Source organism: Hemibagrus wyckioides, linkage group LG22, assembly GCF_019097595.1.
Source record: "Hemibagrus wyckioides isolate EC202008001 linkage group LG22, SWU_Hwy_1.0, whole genome shotgun sequence".
Classification (NCBI taxonomy): Eukaryota; Metazoa; Chordata; class Actinopteri; order Siluriformes; family Bagridae; genus Hemibagrus; species Hemibagrus wyckioides.
Genome location: NC_080731.1, coordinates 9,678,909 through 9,702,070, shown reverse-complemented (window position 1 = coordinate 9,702,070; position 23,162 = coordinate 9,678,909). Strand labels below are relative to the sequence as shown.

The 23,162-nt window shown below is 38.1% G+C and overlaps 1 protein-coding gene across 2 annotated transcripts in view; it reads left to right on the top strand.

Moving 5' to 3' along the window:
* Positions 1-22,362, top strand: part of tmem8b (transmembrane protein 8B) — a 128,593-nt gene extending 106,231 nt beyond the window's left edge. The window contains exons 6-12 of one of the 2 annotated variants that reach the window (XM_058375204.1): positions 2,538-2,634; positions 4,303-4,426; positions 4,971-5,113; positions 7,421-7,599; positions 9,410-9,556; positions 10,157-10,273; positions 21,045-22,362. In XM_058375204.1, coding sequence (XP_058231187.1) covers positions 2,538-2,634; positions 4,303-4,426; positions 4,971-5,113; positions 7,421-7,599; positions 9,410-9,556; positions 10,157-10,273; positions 21,045-21,380 — 1,143 coding nt within the window. In that variant the 3' untranslated portion in view covers positions 21,381-22,362. The remainder of the gene's footprint in view (positions 1-2,537; positions 2,635-4,302; positions 4,427-4,970; positions 5,114-7,420; positions 7,600-9,409; positions 9,557-10,156; positions 10,274-21,044) is intronic. The other variant, XM_058375203.1, reaches the window with a different exon arrangement.
* Positions 22,363-23,162: the final 800 nt, after the last annotated feature.

The following is a 23,162-nucleotide window of genomic DNA, read 5'->3' as shown; positions in this document are numbered from 1 at the left end:
ACAAAAACAATATGAGCAAGGCTGAAACACAGAGCAATCAAGATACAGCAACAGGTGCTTGAAAATGAAACGCACAGACTCCAGAGGTTAAATAGGAATGCTAATGAGGAGGAACATAATACAGGTGTGAGTGATCATTGACATTGATCATGTGACTTGCTGGGGCTGATGGGTAATGTAGTAATGTCAGCACCAAATTAGTGCTTTTTTTGCGCCATTACATAGCAAATCCAGCCGGTGTCTGTTCTGTGGTTTAAACACATAAGTAACACTAAGAAGCAGCAGATATTAATCATCACCTCCTGCCTGAGATAAGCTTTGCTGGTTTGCAGGACCTTTTGTGAGCCATGTTGTGGTAATTGTGGTTTTCCCATTTGGTGGCTGATTTGGACATTATCCTGCAGTCTGTCATACTCAGGAGTCAGAGCAAACCCTTCATGTTGCTTGTTAATTATGAGGGTGATTTGAATGACAGCCAAACAGTACCCTGAGCTCAAACCTGCTAGTCATCAGTCATTTTTTGAAAGAGTACTTCTCAGATTGGAGTCTGGTCTGTGGCCAAATCAACACAGGTGCTTGGCACAGTATCAACAGAGAACATGTTAAATGGCAAGCTGTTTTAATTGTGGCGAATACAATGACAACGATTTTTCCGTTTGAGCTGCTAGTGCGTTACAAGATTTGCATATATGGGTTCAAGAGAATGGCAGATAGGTGGCATGTGGAGATATGGTCAGAATGTGACAGATATTTTTTTATCAACTTTTATTCCAGCTAATGTGTATGCACGTTCTGAGTCAGAAGTCGCATAAACGAGCCATCAAATGTAAAACAAACAAAAAACAACTAAACAGCTACTTATTTATACTGCCAGATAAATAATTACTTATATGGATCATTTGTGATATTTGCTGTATTTTTACCTCACAATGCTCACGTTGTAGAATGATTTTTTGTCCACCTTGTTAGAATGCATCCTTTAGATACTGACAACTATTAGCAAGAAGTCAGTGAATGAGAAAAACCATGTTAAACTACAAATGAAATTGAATTCTTTCATATTTTCATGATAATGCACACCATCACCAGGACATAGTATCATTAGGTAAAACAGATTTATTTAAACAGCCATTAAAAAGGTATATCAGGGTGGACATAAACTTACTCAATTAGTTAAATAGTTTTGAAAGATCTTGATTATGTATCTTATATACTAAGAACAACTCCGGTCAACTGGAAAACCCCAGTCTATAATGATAGTGATATAATGGTAAAAACAAATTTCGGGTACGTGCAAAAATGGTTCAGTATTTAAGGTTTAGAAAATTTGAGTGGCACAACAGAAAAGTTTTCACTATATTATTAGAGAAGTTTGACTCGCAATGATGCTCCAGTTATTCAAGCAAGCAATATTGGCCTTGATCTCAGTGTTGTTTACATTCAATATTCCTTGTCAATCACAGTAGCACTAGCCAATCACAGGTCTCTGTGAGGATCGTCAGTATGTTAGTGTCTGGCACAGGAGTTTAGATCACAGAACATCCACAGAACAGGTTGGCTTCCTGTGTCAGTGGAAGCACATGTTTCAGTCCCAATAAATTAGTTCTACATAAAGTAGATAATGCCACTTGCTCTTTGTGGTATAATACACTTTCTTTTCTTTGAGCTAGCTGTGTTGTAGACTATTTTAAAATGAAGCTTTACAATAGTAAGACCAAATAACAAAAGGATGACTCAGCTATTGAGTATGGTGCAGTGTGAGGTTGAGTCATCTAAAAGGAAATGCAAGAGAAATATTTAAATGCCAAGACGGAGTCAAGAATAAGACCTCTATCTTCACATGAGTATTAACCGTGACCTGGCTGTGGATGTACCTCAGAAATGCTAAACCCTTCATCAGTGGTTAGGTTAAAAGCCTAGATTTAAAAAATGACTTTTTTGCAAGCCATCAGGAGAAAGCTGCTTCTGTCTAGGGTCAATCATTAGTTGCTTTGCTATTATAAGGCAGCAGCAATAACACAAGGAGCTTCATGATTTAAAATCCTTTAGTACATCATCCAGACAGCATAAAGCTCCACAGCATATGAGTTACAACACTGATTAGCTAGAAAGGACATGACTCTCTCTCTCTCTCTCTCTGTCTGTCTCTCTCGCTCGCTCACTCTCTTTCTGTGCGGATCCCTTTCTATAATTCATGTGCCAAGGGAGATACAAGGATGAACATCTCTATTTTCAGATGGCTGCAGACGTTCAGAGGGCATATGCTGCCACATGCTCCCCCATTGCCCTCAGAGTCCCACAGTGCTTCAGGCTCAACACTGCCTTCAATTATTATTGTGTATTATTATTATTTGAAAATATCAAAGTAGTGATTTATTTAGTTTTGCCAATTTGGCCTTAAGGCATGCATTCAGCACATAAGCCATTTCAGCTATTGTAATGTATGTGTGTACTCTCTGATGCCCCTGTTATTGAATATTAATGAATATTTTTATATATGTATTTTTTTTTATATATATATTTTTTATTTTCCCAAGTCCTCAGTGAAAGGGGAGAATATTACTGTATTCGGGTGTCTGCATCATGGAATGCCGCTGGCCCTTCGAGACAACTCCTCCGTCAAGTGCGAGTCTGGTAAGCCATGCATCATGTGTGGTTAGCTCCAATCATGCAAATAAATAATAAATGAGGAAATAAATAACACAGAGATTACGTCTTATTGAAAACTGGATTTATATTCCACTTTCATATTTCTATATTCAGCTGTCAGTTTCTAGACAAATACAACTGGAATTCTATAAATAAGGTGAAAAAATCATACTGTACATTTACCTTTTAAATCTGAACTATTAATAAGCTAAGTTTCTCAGATCATCTTAACTAGAAGATCTGATCTAATGATGATTTTTGTGCTTTGAGAAACTCAATGCTGATTTGATAATAGCTATAAATAAGACAATTTAAGTGTTTTGTTTTGTAGCTGTGCTTCACATGACCAATTTTGACTCAAGGCTCAGACTTTGAAGTGCTGAGTTCCCGCTTTCCTTTTTTAGCCATGTCATCAGGTTGCTTATCAGACCAGAGAGATTAAATTGAATAAAATGTCTTTGAAAGCTCTTCCTTTCTGAGCTAATGTCTATATCCCTGTAGCTAGTCTCTCGTCTGTGAGCTTCCTTCAATTGAATATTTTACACAAATGCAAGTGATTGGATAAGCCAAAGCAGATGATCAGCTAGCTGAGCTCGATCGTGCTTACAGAAATAGACTTACCGAACTATACTTTCCTAGTATTTGTCTCTGCTATGATACTCGGTTTGTTCTGCTGAAATACTTTGCTCCACCAGTTGTACAACTAGTACTGTAAACATATGAAATACAAGTTATTCAGTTGATTAATTAACAGACATATTTAGACAGACTGACAGTATTTAGCATTTTAAACTGTCTGCACATCCCAGCATGATATTTCCAAGCCGAAATTCGCATCAGGCAAGGTTATATTTTAATAAACACATTTCCACATTATTTACAGTTATATATACTTTATGTGTTTATGAATATCCATGTATATTATTTTAGTCATTTTTGGCTGTTTGCCAGAATGCAGAGAAATCTGACAGTTTTCCCAGACTGCCACGCAAATAACATTTTGATCACATTTCCATGATATCCGCATTGAGAACTTAAATTTATTGTTCCCAAAACAGTGGCAGAATAAAAGAATTAGGACTCCATGCATCTTCAACCCTTGTGTTTTGAGGAGGAAGTGGCCTCTAAAAATTCAGATTTAATATTGAAAAATAAAATAAAATAAAATAAAATAAAATAAAGTAAAGTAAAGTAAAGTAAAGTAAAGTAAAGTAAAGTAAAGTAAAGTAAAATAAAATAAAATATGTGGCTTAGTGGTTAGCACGTTCGCCTCACACCTCCAGGGTCCTAGGTTGGAGTCTTGCTCCTGCTCACTGTGTGTGTGGAGTTTGCATGTGGGTTTCCTCCCACATTCCAAAGACATGCTTCTAGGCATGGAGTCTCTAAATTGCCCGTAGTGTGTGATTGCGTGAGTGAATGAGTGTGTGTACCCTGTGATGGGCTGGCACTCTGTCCAGGGTGTATCCTGCCTTGATGCCTGAGATAGGCACAGGCTCCCCGTGACCCGAGTATAGATCGGATAAGCGGTACAGAAAATGAAAATAAAAACATGAGCTGCTTTACTTTTCTCCTTTAGCCTCAAGTCATAACTGTAACAAATCTGAACTAATGTTTCTCTTCTTATCCTTTGTCGCTGATTTTACCTCTTAACAGAGTCAGTTTCTGGATTTCTTTTGTCCGTGAACACTACTACAAACATCACCAAACTGCGGATCCCGTACCCCCAGACTGGCACCTGGTACCTGAGCCTCCGATCTCTACGTTCCACAGAGCATGGGTAAGTTTAACTAATCCAGATCAACTCCAAACACATTTAAAGAGGCATATAGGCCACACGGTTTTCCTCAGAGACATTCATTTGAATGCAGATAATACTTTCTGCACATGACTGGCATGGACTATCGAGCAGTACAATACCGGTACACGTTGATGTAAAGCCTTTCAGATACTGCGCTATGTTGACAGCTACCACACCAAACTTTTCAGCACTTTCAAAACACAAATGCAAATTAGCCTGTGAGACAGAGAGTTCATCTCAAGTGTGAGACCACAATTTTTTAGATTGACAACAGAAAGACGTTTGTACTTGGAAAACATTTGGGAATATACCTCCATATTCAACTTCTATAGCTTTTAGATGCCTTTAAACTTTTAGGTCATTTTCATCTAGCTTTACAGATTTTCCCTGGTTGCTAAGCAACTTTCAGGATAGACATTTTATCAAAGATAGAGGAGGCTTAAAACAATCCCAAGAGGGAGTTTATATTCTGCAGTACTGTCCGGTGAATTTGTACTAATGTCCTTATTGTTGTCCTTTGCAGGTTTGAGGCATGCACTAATATAACAGCAGAAGTGTATCTTCGGTCCTATCTGACCCCATGTATCAATGACTGTGGCACTTACGGCCAGTGCAAACTCCTCCGCACTAATAACTACTTGTACGCTGCGTGCGAGTGCAAAGCAGGTGATCAATCTTACCCTTTAAAAGCGCTTTTCTTGGGATACTTTATTGCTTCTTAGATCCTGCCCACATGCATACAGATATTTTTGCTCTGCGATTTGACCTTCAGTCCACTCTCAGATCCAGAGTGGATATTGTACAGGGATTTTTTTTTTTTTATCAGAGCACAGTTTAACAAAAATGCTACAGCTTCTCGTTGTTCTTTACATGATGACATGCTTCAAGTTGTAGTTTTTTTTAGTATTCAATTGTAACCTTAAGCAATAATTCATGTTCATTGTCTGATCATTTTAAATGTGTGTGTTTTTTTTAAAGACATTCATAAATAAATTGTTAGAAATTATTGTTCAAAACAGCTAAAATAGCTTGGGATGGGATTTTCTTTCAACTTTACAGCTTTATCTAAACACTTTTCTCTTTGTACTGCAATCAGTTTAAAGGGTAATGGGATGTTAATCGCCAAAATCTTTCCCTAATTTCATGATAATCACCCACTTGACAGTTAAACGACAATCAGGCATAATTGGCAGGTTAAGTTAAATGATGAATCACATGTATGTCACTCATCTCACCTTGTGAATAAAGGATCACGAATCAAATAGTAGCTTAATTACAGGACATGGGATAATGCTGGGAAATATGCTAATCAAAGCCTCTCAATTACCTCCCAATTAAGCATCCTCTTGTGTCTCACGTTTTGTTTCTCCCTCTGGATTCTGTCTTGCGATTTCTATTGCCAGTTGCCTAAACTCACTTCCCTTTTAATGGATATTTGTAGGCAAACAACTGGCATTGAAACATGTTCTCTTTAATCTAAAGAAGGAGCGCTCTGACTCCTTACACAGGCACAGCTTTTCTTCTCAAGTGTCTAAAAGAGCTCAGAATGATCGTTGCTGTTGCCACTCAATCTGTATTCGAGCTGTGAGAGATGGGGGAATTTTTGTTTGGGAATTGTACTGATTAGACAGCTGTAATTAAAATTAGTGTCTTCAGAAAGGACCGTGATGTGCCTATTTTCCACAGTGTTTCATCACAGCAGGCTTACAGGATCCAATCTATATTTATGAACCTGTTCACAAAGACACATAGATGAGCCAGTAAATGTGTGTGAAAAATCTTGTTCTGGGGTTTCGAGCATGATATGTAGGTGTTATTTGGTTGTGTTCAGGATGCAGAAGGAACTGTTTGACCATGCATATATCTGGGGTTACAGTTTAGCATGTTAGTTAAATAATACATTGGAATCAACAGTGTCTGGAAAACCAAGGGATACCTGGGATACCATCTAGAAAAGTATCAATCAAGATAAAACTCCAAAACTTTGAATATGAACATGAAGACCAATAAGTCTAAGTAATAAAGTAAGTAAGTAAGTAAGTAAGTAATAAAATTTGAAAACAATATGGAACAACTAAGACTCCAAAAGTCCAATAGGAGATGTTGAGATTCGCAACTCAGTTGGGAAATGCTGATCACAGGAAAGCCTTGGACTGGACACTCCAGTCTATCACTCCAGTCTTGGCTTTACAGAAAAGTGCTGAGAAATTAAGTTTTGGAGACTCAGCAAACCTGAAGAAAAGGTTTTCTTTTCCAACAAGACCTTTCCATAAAAAAAAACACAGTGAAGCATGGTGGTGGTAGCATCATGTTAAGGATTATCTCTTGACCTCTTGGTTTCTGCCTTGACTAATCCTGGCCTGATTTTTGGTCTCCTTTAGGCAGAATTATGCTTGTATCATATTCTTGACACTTAATGGATTTAATAGTGCTCTGTAAGGAGCACCAGTTTGAGATATTTTTAAATAAACAAGCCCGGCTCATACTTTTCCAGAACTTTGTTCCAGATTTGTTTCTGATAGCTCATTAGCCTTCATGATGCTGTTTGTTTAGGTATGTTATTTAACAAAATGTGGGTCTTTCCAAAGATCAAGGCACTTTAAATTGCACACTGGTGCACTCCATTCAACTAATTATATGAGTTCTATGGGAGTTTTTAAACCAATGGGGAAGAATACTTATCCAAAACACAACTATTTCTTTGTAATAATGTCACAAACTATATTGATTTTCACTACTACCTCAATATTCTGTAGCTTCATGACAAATAATGCCATTTAAGTCCATTTCAGTTCACTTACAGTACATAATATGGGAAAGATAAGGGGAGGTTGAATTCCTATGCCAGTATGTTATACTGTCTGTTATGATAACGCTTTTATCGTGAAGCTGAATTCTGTGAAACATCCCCAATGAATTTACAGTGGGTTTTCTGGAGCCTTTTGAAAAAGCTTTAATGTGTATGTCTTACAGGTTGGGAAGGCTGGGGCTGTACAGACAATACAGAAGCTTATTCATATGGATTTCAGCTACTGTCTACCCTACTGCTCTGTCTGAGTAACCTGATGTTCGTGCCACCAGTGGCTATAGCCATTCGCAGCCATTACCTGCTTGAGGCTTCCGTCTACATCTTCACGATGTTCTTCTCTACTGTGAGTATTCCTTTGAATATCTACATTGCTCTAAGGTAGTCTGTGCAGGAACGAATAAGCAGTTTCATAACATTTCTGGAGTATAGCAAAGTGACAAAATGACTAAAAGGCTATTATATTTTACATTTTCATTTCATTTTTACACATAAGAGTTGATAGAGGTTGCACAGAATGTTGAAAAAAAAAAATCAATTCCACAATCTCCAGTGCCCAGCAGTGGTCATGTTGAAGAGAGCAGAGAATGACCAGACTGGTTTGAACTGACTGGACAGTAACTCAAATAACCACTCTTTATATCCATGATGAACTCAACATGCCAAAGCTTGAGGTGGATGTGCTACATTACAGGAAGACTACAAGAATAGGAATCTAATGCTACAGTAAACTGAATATCACTGAAACTAGACTGATAAAGAATATTTAACCTAGTTACCATGATCTGAATATGATTTGAGTTGTGTATATTTTTTCAGGTCTAATCAAGAATCGGTCAAAAAACATGCATATGCCAGAATCATGAAGTACTGAGTGGCCTTGCATGTGACTGAAACTTAAAGGGGATGTTGATCCCCACTACATTAGGATTAAGATTAAGAACATTCAAGAGTGAAATAGCATTTGAATGTGTGATTAAGTATGATGAAAAGATAAAGCATTTGGAACCCAGATAGCAAAATAGGTCTGGCCCACACAATGCACTTACACTCAGCCCACATACCACAAAGAATGACGGCCCTTTAGTGGCCCATATCTGGTTTGCCAGAGGTTGGGCCAAAAATGGGCCAGCACTGGGTCACACCACATAAACCAAACCATAACTGGACCACCATCTGGCATGCCATCATATAAACAGTGCCGTCACTGCCAGACCTGGTCCACATCTGGTTGACATACCACTTGCCATGCCAGATCTGGCCCAGACCCGTCTGCTAAGTGGGAAGTATGATCAATACAAACGTAAGCGGTAATCAGCATTCACGTATAAACGTTTTCTTAAAAACAAGCTGACTGAGCTGTCACCATGACCATAAACAAAATAAGAGAATGATGAATGAATTGTGGCGGGTGTTCGAGGTGTAATTAAAAGTAGAATATTTGGTCTGTTAGAACTGTATGAAACTATTCACTGGATCACAACTGTATTGATTTAGATAAACTTCAGACATCTTGACTAGGTTGCATTTTCTAAAAAGTCTGATTTTTGGCATCTTAAACCCCTTGTCTTTAAAAGTATTGATTTTTGATTACAAGGATGACTGGAAAAACATCTCCTGCTCTTTTTCAAACCAGCCTGGCCATTCTGCTCTGACTTCTAGGAGTAACTCTAGAGACTGGTATGTGTGTAAATCCCTGGAGATCTGGTACCTACAACCATCTGAGATCTCATTTTCTCCCCATTTTGATGTTTGATGTAAAAATTAAAGCTGCTGCCATGTGATTGGCTGACTGGATAATTGTTCTATGAGCAGGCATACTGGTCTACTTGATAATTAAAGTATTTATTGAGTGTATCTTGTCTGTATATATCATATAATGCTCAGTTTTTACAGCAGTTCTATATAATTTAGTATGAAAAACATTCTTTATCCCAAAAGAAACTTGTTGATTAGTGTATCTTGGTATCTATATTTTTCTGAATGGTATTAAAAAATTACTAACTATTAGTTACTAATAACTATTTAGTTTAATGTTTTAAACAAGGGTATAGCAGAACCGCACTTCCCTTTACGTCCTGATTACATCCAGCTGTATTACTGTTCAAACATACATTATAGCTCTTTTTTCCTGTCTTTTCTCTTTCTTTCTACAGTTCTACCATGCCTGTGATCAGCCGGGCATTGTAGTGTTCTGCATTATGGAGTATGACGTCCTCCAGTTCTGTGATTTTCTCGGCTCCCTCATGTCCGTCTGGGTTACGGTTATTGCCATGGCCAGACTTAAATCTATCATCAAGCAGGTAATGTTGACTTGATGTATGTCTACATTGTCATAACAAGCAGTCTTCTCTCTCTCATGATTTAATGTTCTGTATCTAGAGTCAGTTTCAGAGCAGAACTGATAATGGGCACTGTGCTTTTTTTTTTTTTTTTTTTTTTAGCTGTGGATATGATCAGGAGTTGTCTAGCTCTGATTTAGTGCTGTAATATAAAAATGTGAATATTAGTACTCATCTTTATGGGCAAAATATATAATATGCATTCATTCTGTAGTGAATATTTACAGCAATTCCCTCAGTGTGTGTAAATATTTCCTTTTTTTTTTTCCTCTGGAGCACTCAGGGCCATGAGGGAATTTAAGAAAGGAAGAATGAAAACTCATAAGAGATAGAAATAGCCTGTGTGTGTGTGTGTGTCTGATAGTAGTATGGCATTTTTCACTAAATTAATATGCCAGAGAGACTATATCTTTGCCACGGTTGTATCAAATTAGTTGTGAACCATAAAATTATATCTTAGTGTTTCTAAACATCGGAGAGGAACAAGTGGTCCTGGACTCACAGTCTTTCACCTTTAAAATATTTCAGAGACTTATTGCTATTTCTACCCACTTTGTGTAGGTGCTGTACCTTCTAGGGGCTATGTCTCTCTCCATGGCTCTTCAGCTGGACCGTCATGGCCTGTGGAACCTTCTAGGCCCCAGTCTTTTCGCCTTGGGTATAATGGCTATTGCCTGGGTAAGAAGCATCTACTACATATCCTGCCTGTAGAGATACTGTAAAGCCATCTCAAGAAATATTTTTAATAGCAAGTTGCAGCATAGAAGTTGCCTTGTAGTGCAAGAGCACATAGATAATACTGGAGTTGCAGGGTCAGGACTTTGCAGAATGTGTGATATATAGGTTTATAAATTTAGAAATATTTGGCAAAGATACCATCTGGCTCCAACTAGACCTCGGAAGTTCTTTATGCAACTGCTGAATCATGAAACACAAAGTTAGTGAAAGTGAAATTAGAAAAAAAAACCCCAACTATGCCCACCCTAAGTTTTTAGAGTTTCTTTTCAGCTTTGGAGTAATTGCTCGTATAAAATGCTTTGTGGTAGAAGAAGCTGCACTGCACCACACTCCAAAAATAGCCCTTGAATCTCTTGGTCTAAAAATCTGTGGTTGTTGGTAAAACGCTCATTCTAAGTGCTTGGGACTGGCCTTTCCTCATCCTGGCTAATTGCAAACGTAGCACCTCGTTATTTGCAATTTGATAGGTGATTTGAATTTATTTGGTTCAACATGTGGCCCCTACGCTTTTCACTAGCACTAAACATCACATTTATCTTAGGTAGCGGTCATTAGCATGTCGGCTAAGATAAAATGGAGGGCACTGACATTACTTTACACAGGCGTTATTAGTCATGCCTTTATAGTTCCATTACCAGCCAGCTTGTTCTTTCTCTATCACAATAATGTGCTTCCTGAAGTAAGCAGATAAAAAATAATGGGTGTTGGGAGAGTAGAGGACTTAGCCGTAGCTGCCGAACAGGAGAGTTTGATGTGATCAGTGGCTTGAGAGAAGCCTCCCTCGAGCCGAACAGTGGTAGATGTGAGACAAAATGGAGAATCGTGGCGAGAAAAAAGTGGAGAGGAGTGAGCTGTGTCTTCATGAGGTGAGTCGGCAGTGACGAGTATGAATCATTCACTACATGTGGTGACCGAGCACACAAATCAATTTAGAGGGAAAGAAAGAAGGAACCAGTCACGATCTACTGCACAATAAAGAAAGCACAATCTGCAAAAGTTCGACGTTTTTAGTCTGGGATTATTTCTTCTTAGTGGTTTATATGGAAATAAGGCTTTGAATAACGTGTAGGCTGCATTGTACTCAGCCCGCATCAGACATTTCATTACAGAAAAATGGATGAGCTTATATAAAAAACATAAAAGAAGAGGTAGGTTTTTAAGCACTGCTACAGATACAACTTATGTTAGGACACAAAATATTGTTATAGCATATAATCATACATCAGTGATTACACAGCTTTACTGTATAATTCATTAGGATACTATACATATGCTGGATTGTTATAGCTGTAGCACAATAGAGCCTAGGGCAATATGAAAAATTAAAGAAGCTAAGACAATGGATATAAAATAAAGTTTACACACCCCGGGTTAAAATGGCAGGCTTTTCTGTTGTAAAAAATATATATATACATAAATCACGTAAGAATTATTCCACTCTCTGAAAAACAATCACATTTATTTCAGAGAAAACAGGAAAAATAATAATAATAAAAAAAATGCCACAATAACCAAGTTTCCAAGTGTGTGCACATCTAAACTAATACTTTGTTAGAGCACCTTTTGATTTTATTCCACCACTCAGTCATTTCGTGGAAGAGTCTATCAGCATGGTGCATCTTGACTTGGCGATATTTTCCCACTCTTTCTTTGCAAAAACATTCTTTAAACTGTAAGCGCATCTCCTGTACACAGCCTGCTTCAGGTCACCCCACAGATTTTCAGCTGGATTCAGGTCTGAGCTCTGGCCAGCTCATTCGGCAACACTGATCTTCTTTTGTTTAAGCCGTTCCTTTGTTGTTTTGGATGTATGCCTTGGGTTTACTGTTGTGCCGGAAGGTGAAAACTTCCTTTTCATCTTCAGCTTGCTAGCAGACACCTTGCTCTGAAATCACTATATTCAAAATTATTCATGATTCTCTACACCTTAATCAAAGCCCCAGATGTGGCTGAAGAAAAGCAGCCTGAAGCATGATGCTGCCACCACCATGCTGCACTGTGGGTATGGTGATTTTTTTGGGCAATGTGCTGTTTTTTGCTGTACCAAACATACACTATATTGCCAAAAGTATTCGCTCACCCATCCAAATAATCAGAATCAGTTGTTCCAATCATTTCCATGTCCACAGGTGTATAAATTCAAGCACCTAGGCATGCAGACTGTTTTTACAAACATTTGTGAAAGAATGGGTCGCTCTCAGGAGCTCAGTGAATTCCAGCGTGGAACTGTGATAGGATGCCACCTGTGCAACAAATCCAGTCATGAAATTTCCTCGCTCCTAAATATTCCACAGTCAACTGTCAGCTGTATTATAAGAACGTGGAAGTGTTTGGGAACGACAGCAACTCAGCCATGAAGTGGTAGGCCACGTAAACTGACGGAGCGGGGTCAGCGGATGCTGAGGCGCATAGTGCGAAGAGGTCGCCAACTTTCTGCAGAGTCAATCGCTACAGACCTCCAAACTTCATGTGGCCTTCAGATTAGCTCAAGAACAGTGCGCAGAGAGCTTCATGGAATGGGTTTCCATGGCCGAGCAGCTGCATCCAAGCCATACATCACCAAGTGCAATGCAAAGCGTCGGATGCAGTGGTGTAAAGCACGCCGCCACTGGACTCTAGAGCAGTGGAGACGCGTTCTCTGGAGTGACGAATCACGCTTCTCCATCTGGCAATCTGATGGACGAGTCTGGGTTTGGTGGTTGCCAGGAGAACGGTACTTGTCTGACTGCATTGTGCCAATTGGGCTTGGCCCCTTAGTTCCAGTGAAAGGAACTCTGAATGCTTCAGCATACCAAGACATTTTGGACAATTCCATGCTCCCAACTTTGTGGGAACAGTTTGGAGCTGGCCCCTTCCTCTTCCAACATGACTGTGCACCAGTGCACAAAGCAAGGTCCATAAAGACATGGATGACAGAGTCTGGTGTGGATGAACTTGACTGGCCTGCACAGAGTCCTGACCTCAACCCGATAGAACACCTTTAGGATGAATTAGAGCGGAGACTGAGAGCCAGGCCTTCTCGTCCAACATCAGTGTGTGACCTCACAAATGTGCTTCTGGAAGAATGGTCAAAAATTCCCATAAACACACTCCTAAACCTTGTGGACAGCCTTCCCAGAAGAGTTGAAGCTGTTATAGCTGCAAAGGGAGGGCCGATGTCATATTGAACCCTATGGATTAGGAATGGGATGTCACTTAAGTTCATATGCGAGTCAAGGCAGGTGAGCGAATACTTTTGGCAATATAGTGTACATTTGGAATTGTTCTTATCAGACCATAATGCATAGTTTGGAATAATTTGCACTTACGGCATTTGGCAGACACCATTATACAGAGCAGCTTATATTTTTACCTGAGCAATTAAGAGTTAAGTTCCTTGTTCAGGGACCCAGCAGGGTTAGATTGGTGTACCTGGGATTTGAACTCACCACCTTCTTGATTAGTTTACCAACACCTTATCCACTAAGCTACCACATCCCCCAACATTTAGATTACTATAATGTTTTATAGCCCCACAGCCCAGAGATAAATAATATGAGAGACTGTTGTCACACACAGAATAATCAGATATTTCCACAGCTCCTTTAACGTTGCTGTAGGTTTCTTGACAGCCTCTCTGGTAAGTTTTTGTCTTGCAAATTTTTGATGGACATCCTATTCTCGGTGCTCTGCTTTCTCTATTTCTTGCCTTTATGGTGTTCCACGGTCCATCTAATATTTTGGAAATTCTTTTATACTCCTCTCCTGATCAATACATTTGAACAATCGCGATACTCTGCATGCTTTGTAAGCTCTTTGCGCACCATGGCTTCAGCATACAGAACAAGAAAACGAAAAGATGTGAAGAAAATCTTACAGAAACATGATGATTTTTAATTTCACGCTGAATGTGGAACAACTTCTGATATGATTTATCTTGGTTTCATTTTTTTTTTACACCAACAACAAGCTGCCATTTATACAGGGAGTGTGTAGACGTTTTAGATCTATTGTAACTCTCTCTCAAACAAATATTGTTCAGAATGAACAGATAATGTATTCGAAATGAATAAAAATACAGATATGATTACATATTTCTGTTAGAAAACTTGCCAGGAAGGTTCAGAGGGCATCTGGTTGAGACTAGAGCTATGCATCTGGACTGGAATTTTGCCAAACCCGACAAAAAAGTTGCTTGAGTGGGAGGTTTTTACATTCATGTGGGTTTGGACAAGCACAATGTATTTACAGAATACTTAATGCCTGACCGGTCAGGGTCATTGTGGTTTCAATTAAATTTGTTCATATTTTGGGAAATAGAGTGAACTAAAATAACAAAAAATAACTGAGTGAGTGGGATTAAAACAAAACAAAGTCTCATTTCTAGCTGGAATAATTTGCAAACACTTTGGGTTTAAATATAAATACAGATTGTGGCATTGTATTACATTGCCAATATATCTGTTACTGCGAACTTAATGGATTTTATTTTACCCTTGACTACAGCTGAAAACAGCTCAATACTTTTTTATTTTGAATTCATTTATTTTAATTACGTTAAAAACACACTTTCTCCTTCTCACATTTTCCTCGGTACAAATCTTAAATTTTACTTTAAACTTTTTTGCCTGGCCACCAGTCCAATAATTTATCTGTGTTATTCCTTTAATATATTTTAAACAGAGAGTAAATCTGTTGTATTAATACAAAATTTAATCATGTCTATTAGTCTCACTCAGTCCTCATAAATTAAAGTAAAAAAATAAAATAAAAATAAAATATGAAGAAGAAAAAACACAAATTAAATGAACATGTATAATGTGATTAGATTTCATATGAAGGAAAGTACTGATGCAAAACTTCCCGTTATCCTAACATAGATTTTTTCTGACAACTTGTCATACCAATTGAGTGATTTTTACAAATGTGATGGTATATTATGCTGAAGGGAAAAAAAAAACGAATTTTAACTTCAGTTTAAAAATCCATAGACTTACCTTTAATTCCTTTAAGTACATTGACACTTTAAAATCGCTTTAAGACTTTCCATTCACTTAAACACCCTTACAATCCGCATAATTGTTTCCTGTCACTTAATCCCCAGAATAGCCATCATTTTCATGATCCAGGTTCTCAAAGTGTGGCGTCGTGTATCCCGATAAGCACAGCACTTGAGTGCGTTTTTCTCTCTTGGTACAAACTACACAGAAAAACTGAATCAGCATCTGTATTAACCTCACGGCATAATTGCGTGGCAGTGTGCAGACTCTGCAATTTACATAAAATTATAGACCATTTTTAAGCAGCAGTGTATACGAGGGCATAGGACCCGTATAGAATTTAGAGAATACAGATAAGTAAGAGTTGCTTTCAGGCAAAGTGGAAAGCAGATAGAAACGTCAAGTTGTACTGACGAGTGTTAGTAAGCAGTATACCTGAATAATCAAAGTCCCACCGTGTATTATTCATTGCACATTTGGGACATTATATGCTCCAGTTATTGCCCTCAGCTAACATATTTCTCTTAGACACATCTTCAGGTATCCCGTGGTGTAGTTTATGTCTTTATTTATGCATTATTTTTTACTTCGAATGAAATTTCATGCTAAAAATAAAGTTCATCTATCCTGGAATGTGACACAGCTGCGGTGTGAATGTGGTGCGTTTATCTATCAAAGTCCTTTTATATCAATCAGCTTGCTCGCATGTGTTTTGGCAAAAACCTCACATCGTGAATGTGCATATACAGCCCAAATGAGAGCAGCAGAGCGGAGCAGAGGACTGCATTCGTGCAGAAGCAAAGTGTGATCGAAGAATAAAATGTAGACACATTGAAAGTGACAAAGAGAGAGAGAGAGAGAGAGAGAGAGAGAGAGATGTCTGTAATAAATTGGCTGGATGACTGCAACACTGTAGAACCCTGGATTTAAATAAGGAGTTGTCATTCATATCACAGAAGGACAGAAAGGCATGGACAAATTCACACTCTTCTACATACTACACTCCTATCAGATGCCCTATGATATGATTTAATTGTTTTATCGTTGCATTTTCAGTAAGCAGTAACTAGATTTTCAGGTGTAAAATGCCAGTGCTCCACCGTGCCAAGTGTCAAGAGACCATTGATTTGTGCGTCATCCAATCAATGTGAGCTCTCAGACTGTTGACCAAGTTTGAGATAAAGTCTGTTTTGCTGATGAATGCTACTTTTGAATATATTGGATATGTGAGGATCTTTCAGAATTTCTCCATTTTGTGGGCCACCGTATCGTTTTATTCAGGATTATGGATGCACAGCATCGATCCCTAGAGTTCGATATTTCTTATGGAAAAATAATGTTGTTTTGGACAGTATAAGAGGAAAAAATAAATAAAAGCTGACTTTCCTGTACTTTTATAAAAGCAGATATCATTTAGGATTTAAATTAAATAAAGGTGTTTTGTATTTATTAATAGTTCTTCTCAGAACTAATGCTAATGCTAATTTCTGTGGCACTGTTGTGTTATCACTCTAGAACTTTGGTCCCTTTTCAACACACGCCTGAGAAACTGCTCAACTTTTAATAATATGCACAGTCTAATAATAATTTGTAAGAGGATACGTTTGTGTGGTGTTTATTATTTCCTGTTTTTGGCATGTGATAAAAGTTGCCCTTCTCAGGTAATGGTTAATGCAATGGTCATATCAGTGTCTAGGATTTGAAACCCATTCAAACCCCAATTAAAAAGTACATTATAAAGGAACATTACATTTCTGTATGGTGTAGTGATGTAGTGAAATTCCTCTATAAGTGTATCTGACCTTGTTATACATTCCAGGAAGAGGCTGTTTATTTTTTCCCTGGAGTGCTGATGATTTCGTAATACATGAAAAACTTGGGAAACTTCTGGATCTTTTTGTGTTATTCAGCTCAGATCTCTGTTTATCTCTATTTCTTTAAAAATATCCATTTAGGGCCTAGTCTTAACTCCCTTATGGCAGAGGCAATCAGATATGATGCCAAAATATCCTCGTACTTAATAATTCATAATGCCATTCATCAGTTTATTGTTCATTATAACTAATATTTATTTTTATTACCGTTCACGCTGTAGATCTTAGAACCTAGTCTCCGCTGGGTGATAATGTGCCTTTACCATAAGGAATACTGTTGTTCCAGCAATATTCTTTAAGGAAAGCAGTTGCTTTAGTGATTTTCTTAATGATTGTCTCTTTAAAGCAGTGCATCAGTTGGCATGAAGCAATTTCATTCCAATCACATTAGACACAACTACAGATATACTGTATATTCTCATAGATTGTATATAGATAAGAATTTGTGATAGAGGCTATATCAGTGTCAAAACCATGTCCCTAAAAGAAATAAAGAAAGAGCAAGTTGCATTATTTGTACAGTTCAAGTCAAGTTGTTGCCAGCATAATCAAAATGTTCTGCTGCGGTGGTTAAAAGCTTGCAATGCAGCACCGGAGATGGAGCTTGAAATGCTAGAACATTGATGAACACTGCAATGTCAGATGGTTAAGGATAAACGAGCAAGGCTGGAGATTCTTCTTGAGCAAAACAACAAAAGGCTCAACATCATGTCATAGCTGTGTGGGTGTGGAAATAAAGGAGAAAGGTGAAGAGCAGTCGTGAACTCTTCTGAAATTCCATAAACAACCTACTTTCCATAGAAAATATATAACGGCACCCAAGGTTTGTCTGTATTTTTTTCTGACAGGAAAGATATACTTGACTAAAAGGCTTATTTATGAGAGTATGATGGAAGGTTATGCTATAGTGTTGAGAATATTGTGAAATTCCAGGAAAAAAACAATCTTTTTTCTTGGCTTTTGAAATGGTTCAGGTAAAAAATTCAAGGTTGTTTACAGGCATGCCACTGAAAAGCAGTACAACAGGGTTATACACAAAGTATCTTTGTAGAGTATCTTGGACCTTCCACCATACAAAACATGTGAAATTCCTTGATATTATGTGAAGGTGGAATTCTCTTTTCAATACAAACCACAGGATTTCAGTGGGGTTCAGATGCAATGGAGAGACTGAGATGATCATTCCAGTATCGCTGTTGTGTTACATCAGTCATTCAGCTGTGGGTTTAGTGGGGGTTTTTTTTATAATGAAATATCCATTTAGGGCTGAGTCTTAACCTCATGGCAGAGGCAACCAAGTTTATTCTAGTACTTGGTTCATAAATACTATCAATCTTTACTAAATCCTGTGAACAACCAAACCCAAAACAAAACATCAATAATCCACCTGCGTATTTTTTTCATTGGGATTTTTGGTGATGTTCCTGAGCCCACAACTGTATTTTATAGCAAAATAACATATTTTCTCCTCTGCTTCCAAACGATTTCTTGGTATTTTGGTGCCATCAAATTGTCCATTGGCCTTCCATTGTCAACAAACCCTAAAGCAGGGGTGGGGTGTCCAATCTTATCCACGAAGGGGCGGTATGGGTGCAGGTTTTCATACCAATCAAGCAGGAGCCACACTTGATTCCACCTGTTTAATCAACTGATCTGGGCTTTCAGTAGATTCAGGTGTGGCTTCTTCTTGGTTGGAATGAAAACCTGCACCCACACCGGATCTTTCCAGATAAGACTGGACAGCCCTGCTTAAATATCCTCAAGCAATGGTCCTAACGGGTATTTATGTTTGTCCATACAGGAATCTTATAGGAATGGTTCCAAATGATATGATATGATAGAAATTCTAATCAGAATACTGTACAAGTTTATTATTGGAAGTCTTTAGGATTTTTTTTTATTTTTATTTTAAAGCAAATCTTTTAAGTTTTAAAACTCCCAAAGCACCAATCCGTAATTTCCAATAACTTTCCCATAACAAAATATTATTTCATATAAAATACAAGAAGAGGTTCAATAAGATTCTGTCTAAAAAAAAAAAATCATGATCCAACATAATATGAGACAAACAGAAATTACATAAATGTCCAATAAGAATCTATAAATCAACTAAAATCCCACATGATGAACTGAAACTCCAGTAGGGTTTTCTGACAAAAATAGTTTTGAAATAAATTGGTGCAATTCTGAAACTGTTCTGTAATATTAGAGCAGTGTGTAGTTTGTGCAGGTCAACAATCATCTCCCTTTTGGGTTTCACCATGTTGACTGATGATAAATATGATTTTTATATTTGTGCAGCTTGATATTGTGTATATTCTCGGAGGAAACAGGTGAAACATTTTTCAGTTTTTAATTTGTTTTTGCATTTGTTCAAATGGCCATTTCTCTAATTGTAAAAGTGTCAAAATTTGATTGATGGTATATTCTAGATATCTATACATTCCTTTTTGGCCATTGTTTGAAAGGTGACAATATTTCTGGAGTTGACTGAAACATACTCAGAGATGACCTGGCTTGACTTTTCAACACCTTCCTCCATCTGTTCATGAATTTTTAACATAGGACAAATCACCAGGTTGCCACCGAAGAAGGTAGCAAACATGAAGAAGTGAAGAGCGGAAATGGAACAAAATACTCCAGAGGATAGAAAAATGTATTCTTCTATTTGCTGTGCTTTCTGAGAGTAACTACCTCGGCGTGTTTGGCGTGTTCGCCTCGGCTATATACCTGTCAAAGCTGGCACTACAAAAGAGTTCTGGAAAGTGCTCTCAGCGAAGTAGAGCTGTGTCTTATCTCCCCAGCTTCAAATGTTACATTAGCATCGCAAAGGGGTCAAACCAGACGTGCAGTCGGTACTCCAGCGATAGGGCCTGGGAAAAGAATGGTACTAAATCTGAGAAGCCGTCGGTCTGAAAAGGTATCGTTTTTATGATTGCATTTACAAGCCAGCCTGATGCGGTGAGTGCTCTCGTGAAAAGTGGTCCATGCTGAAGTACTTGCATTACTGATAATGGCGTCAATGAAAGTCTGAGTGGAATATGAAATAATGGAGCGTGTGGGGTCGAGGGAGGGGGGTGTGTGTGTGACTGGGGTTTAGTCTAGCCTCATATGCATCATAAATATCAGGATCTTTATGGGTTGAAGCGGCTGATTTTACGCCTAGGGACTTATATGCGATATTCGTTCGCCTGTGAAACTTAGGTAGGATCTCTTCTGTTGTTTCTCCTGCTTGTTTCCTAAATATACAGGTAGTTGTATTTGGCCTGTTATAACTATAGAATTCTGTTATAACTATAGAATTAATAATAGATCAGTGAGGGTTGTATTTAGAGTTGAGGTGAGTGCAGGGAGGATTTCATGCTGAAATAACACACAATGGTGCTCAGTAGTATTCAGAAAGTTGTGTGGGATTTGCGAGTGCAAACGCTATGGGAAAAAAAAACTCACCCCGTCTTGGGAATTTCTGCTCAAGAAAAAAAAAACCTCACGCAGGTGATTTGCATAATCCGCAAGAGGAGGAAAATCGACTTAAGCCACGCAACCGTCCCTGAACTTTCCTCACGTAGATACTGACATGACTTTTCGACTTCGATATAGAAATCTTGCAATTAATTACCGTAACTGGAGGTTATATCAATATCATTGAACTATCCAGACTGATTTATAAGGCCGCTATTATGCAAATAACGTCTAAAATGAATCATTATTAGCTGTTGTTTATGCCATAATTTATCATTTACTGCTCATACAACCCCCTGCAAATGCTTTCACATTTATTCAGTCCACTTCTGACCTCATAATTACACATTGCAGCGCTGATTTGGTTCAGCTGTATATATATGTGTGTGTTTTCAGACCGTCCGAACCATCCGACGGCGCCGTTGCTACCCTCCGACATGGAAACGCTGGATCTTTTTCCTGCTCCCAGGCACCACCATCGCTACTTCAGCCGTGGCGCTCTATGCCTTCGTGGAGACTGAAGAGAACTACTTCTACATCCATAGCATCTGGCACATGCTGATCGCCGGCAGCGTGGGCTTCCTGCTGCCACCCCGAGCCAAGCCAGATGCCAAGGTGACGCCGATGAGGCGTCAGCGTGGTTGCGGGTACCAGTTGTGTGTCAACGAGCACGAGGAAATGGGCCTCGTCGACCCGGCCATCATCACCATTAACAGCATCTGCACCAGCTGATGACGCCTTTGGAATTTCAAAAAAAAGGAAAACAAAGCCAGAGAACTCGTCACACTGTAAATAAAATCTGAGAGGACACGTATAAACACTTTTGTTGTTTTTACTTGCCTTTTTTTTTTTTTTTGTTCATATCGAGAAACTCTACAGTGATGTGTTGCACTGATGTTAGTGAACACGGTAATGAAATGTAAGGAAATCCGACTACTCACATACACTTGAAGTTTTTTTGTTTATTTTTTAATCATTCTTATTTTTGGTGGTTAATTGATGCTTGGATTTCTGCTCTATTTGCCATTTTGCATTCTTAATATGTCCAGATGGATTGCAGTGGTTACAGTGTTGCACTGCTGTTTGTGAACATGGTACTGTTTTAAAGATGAACATTGCTGCTGCTATAACAGTGACTGTAAAAATGTGTCATGTGATTATTTATTGCTGTCTGAAATCTGAAAAGACCAAAAGTACTACTTGGGGTTGATATTAGAGAAGCTAAATAATAGAAGTATTTATGAAGGAACAGATTTTGATTCCTGTTTTTATTTTTTTTGTTTTCTTTTCTTTTCTTTTCATCACTTAACTTGCACTGGGACACAAAACAATGTGATACAGTACATTTTTTATATCTACTGTATAAGTATGTAATAGGTAAAAAGTGTCACTATTGTAAAGATATAGTCGTTTTTTTCAGTGGACTGTATTATGGATTGCATTTTATTAACTATTGATTGTTAAATGAAAAAGTGGCCAAGAATTTTTTTTTATTATTATTTATTTATTTTTTAATTGTTAAAAAAGAAGAAAAAAAAAGAAACCTCCAATAAATAACCTCAATTTCCTGTTGTAAGTACCTGGTGAGGATTTGGGTCAAAGAGGATCATTATTAACCGATAAAAAGAATAAACATTTTATTTTTTTCTGTACTAAAGAGCCTCGTATGTCTTTTCCTGAAGGGTTTAATAAATGAGCTGTTTGTCGAGAACATGGCACGCCCTATTTCAGTTCTTAATGGATGCTCGTGGCCTGGCATAATGTGCAAGTCAATTGAGGAGCTGCTGAGGTAGGCCTCTCGGAAGAGGTAGAAATGAATAAATTACATATATGCTGTCCTGGTGGAGACTTTGGTGGCTGTGTGGCATGCAGCAGGAAATCTCCACATGGCCAGGATGTCATTACGATGACAACAATGATGCTTTGAGTGCATTGCTTTCCTTCCAGTGCTCCAGGACAGATAAGGGCACAGTGTGAGCTTTATCTCTGAACAACAGCGTCTTAACGCTGTGCTGCTTTTACAGCCGTTTTGGAACGATGTACACACTTTAAGGGTTTTTTTTTCCCCAACACTCACTCGAAGGAGGGAACTTAAAAAGGGTGAATCACAATGAATCACACATCGAGCCACTTGTTAATTCAATTTAGCACGTCAGGGTTTCTGTGACCCATTTTTAATTAAGGTGTTATAGTGGTTTATTTTTGAAAATCAAGTTCCATGGCCTTAATTTACTGCCAATAATACACATTCCCTAAGGAACCGTATGTCATGTATGAGTACTCAGTGTTCAATTATCTTTAGGGCTGCATAGAAAACACACAACACTTGTTCTTCCTTAGTCACTAAGCAACTGCATGTATTACATGGGTGTGTAGCTCAGGGTGACTTACAGATCAGTACATACTGTATAGAGTAAACGCTTCCTTCCAGTCTGGGCTGCCGAGTATACTTTATAGGTGTCAAATAATACCAGAAGCAAGTCTTCACTTGAAATAATCTCGCAGGCCAACGAT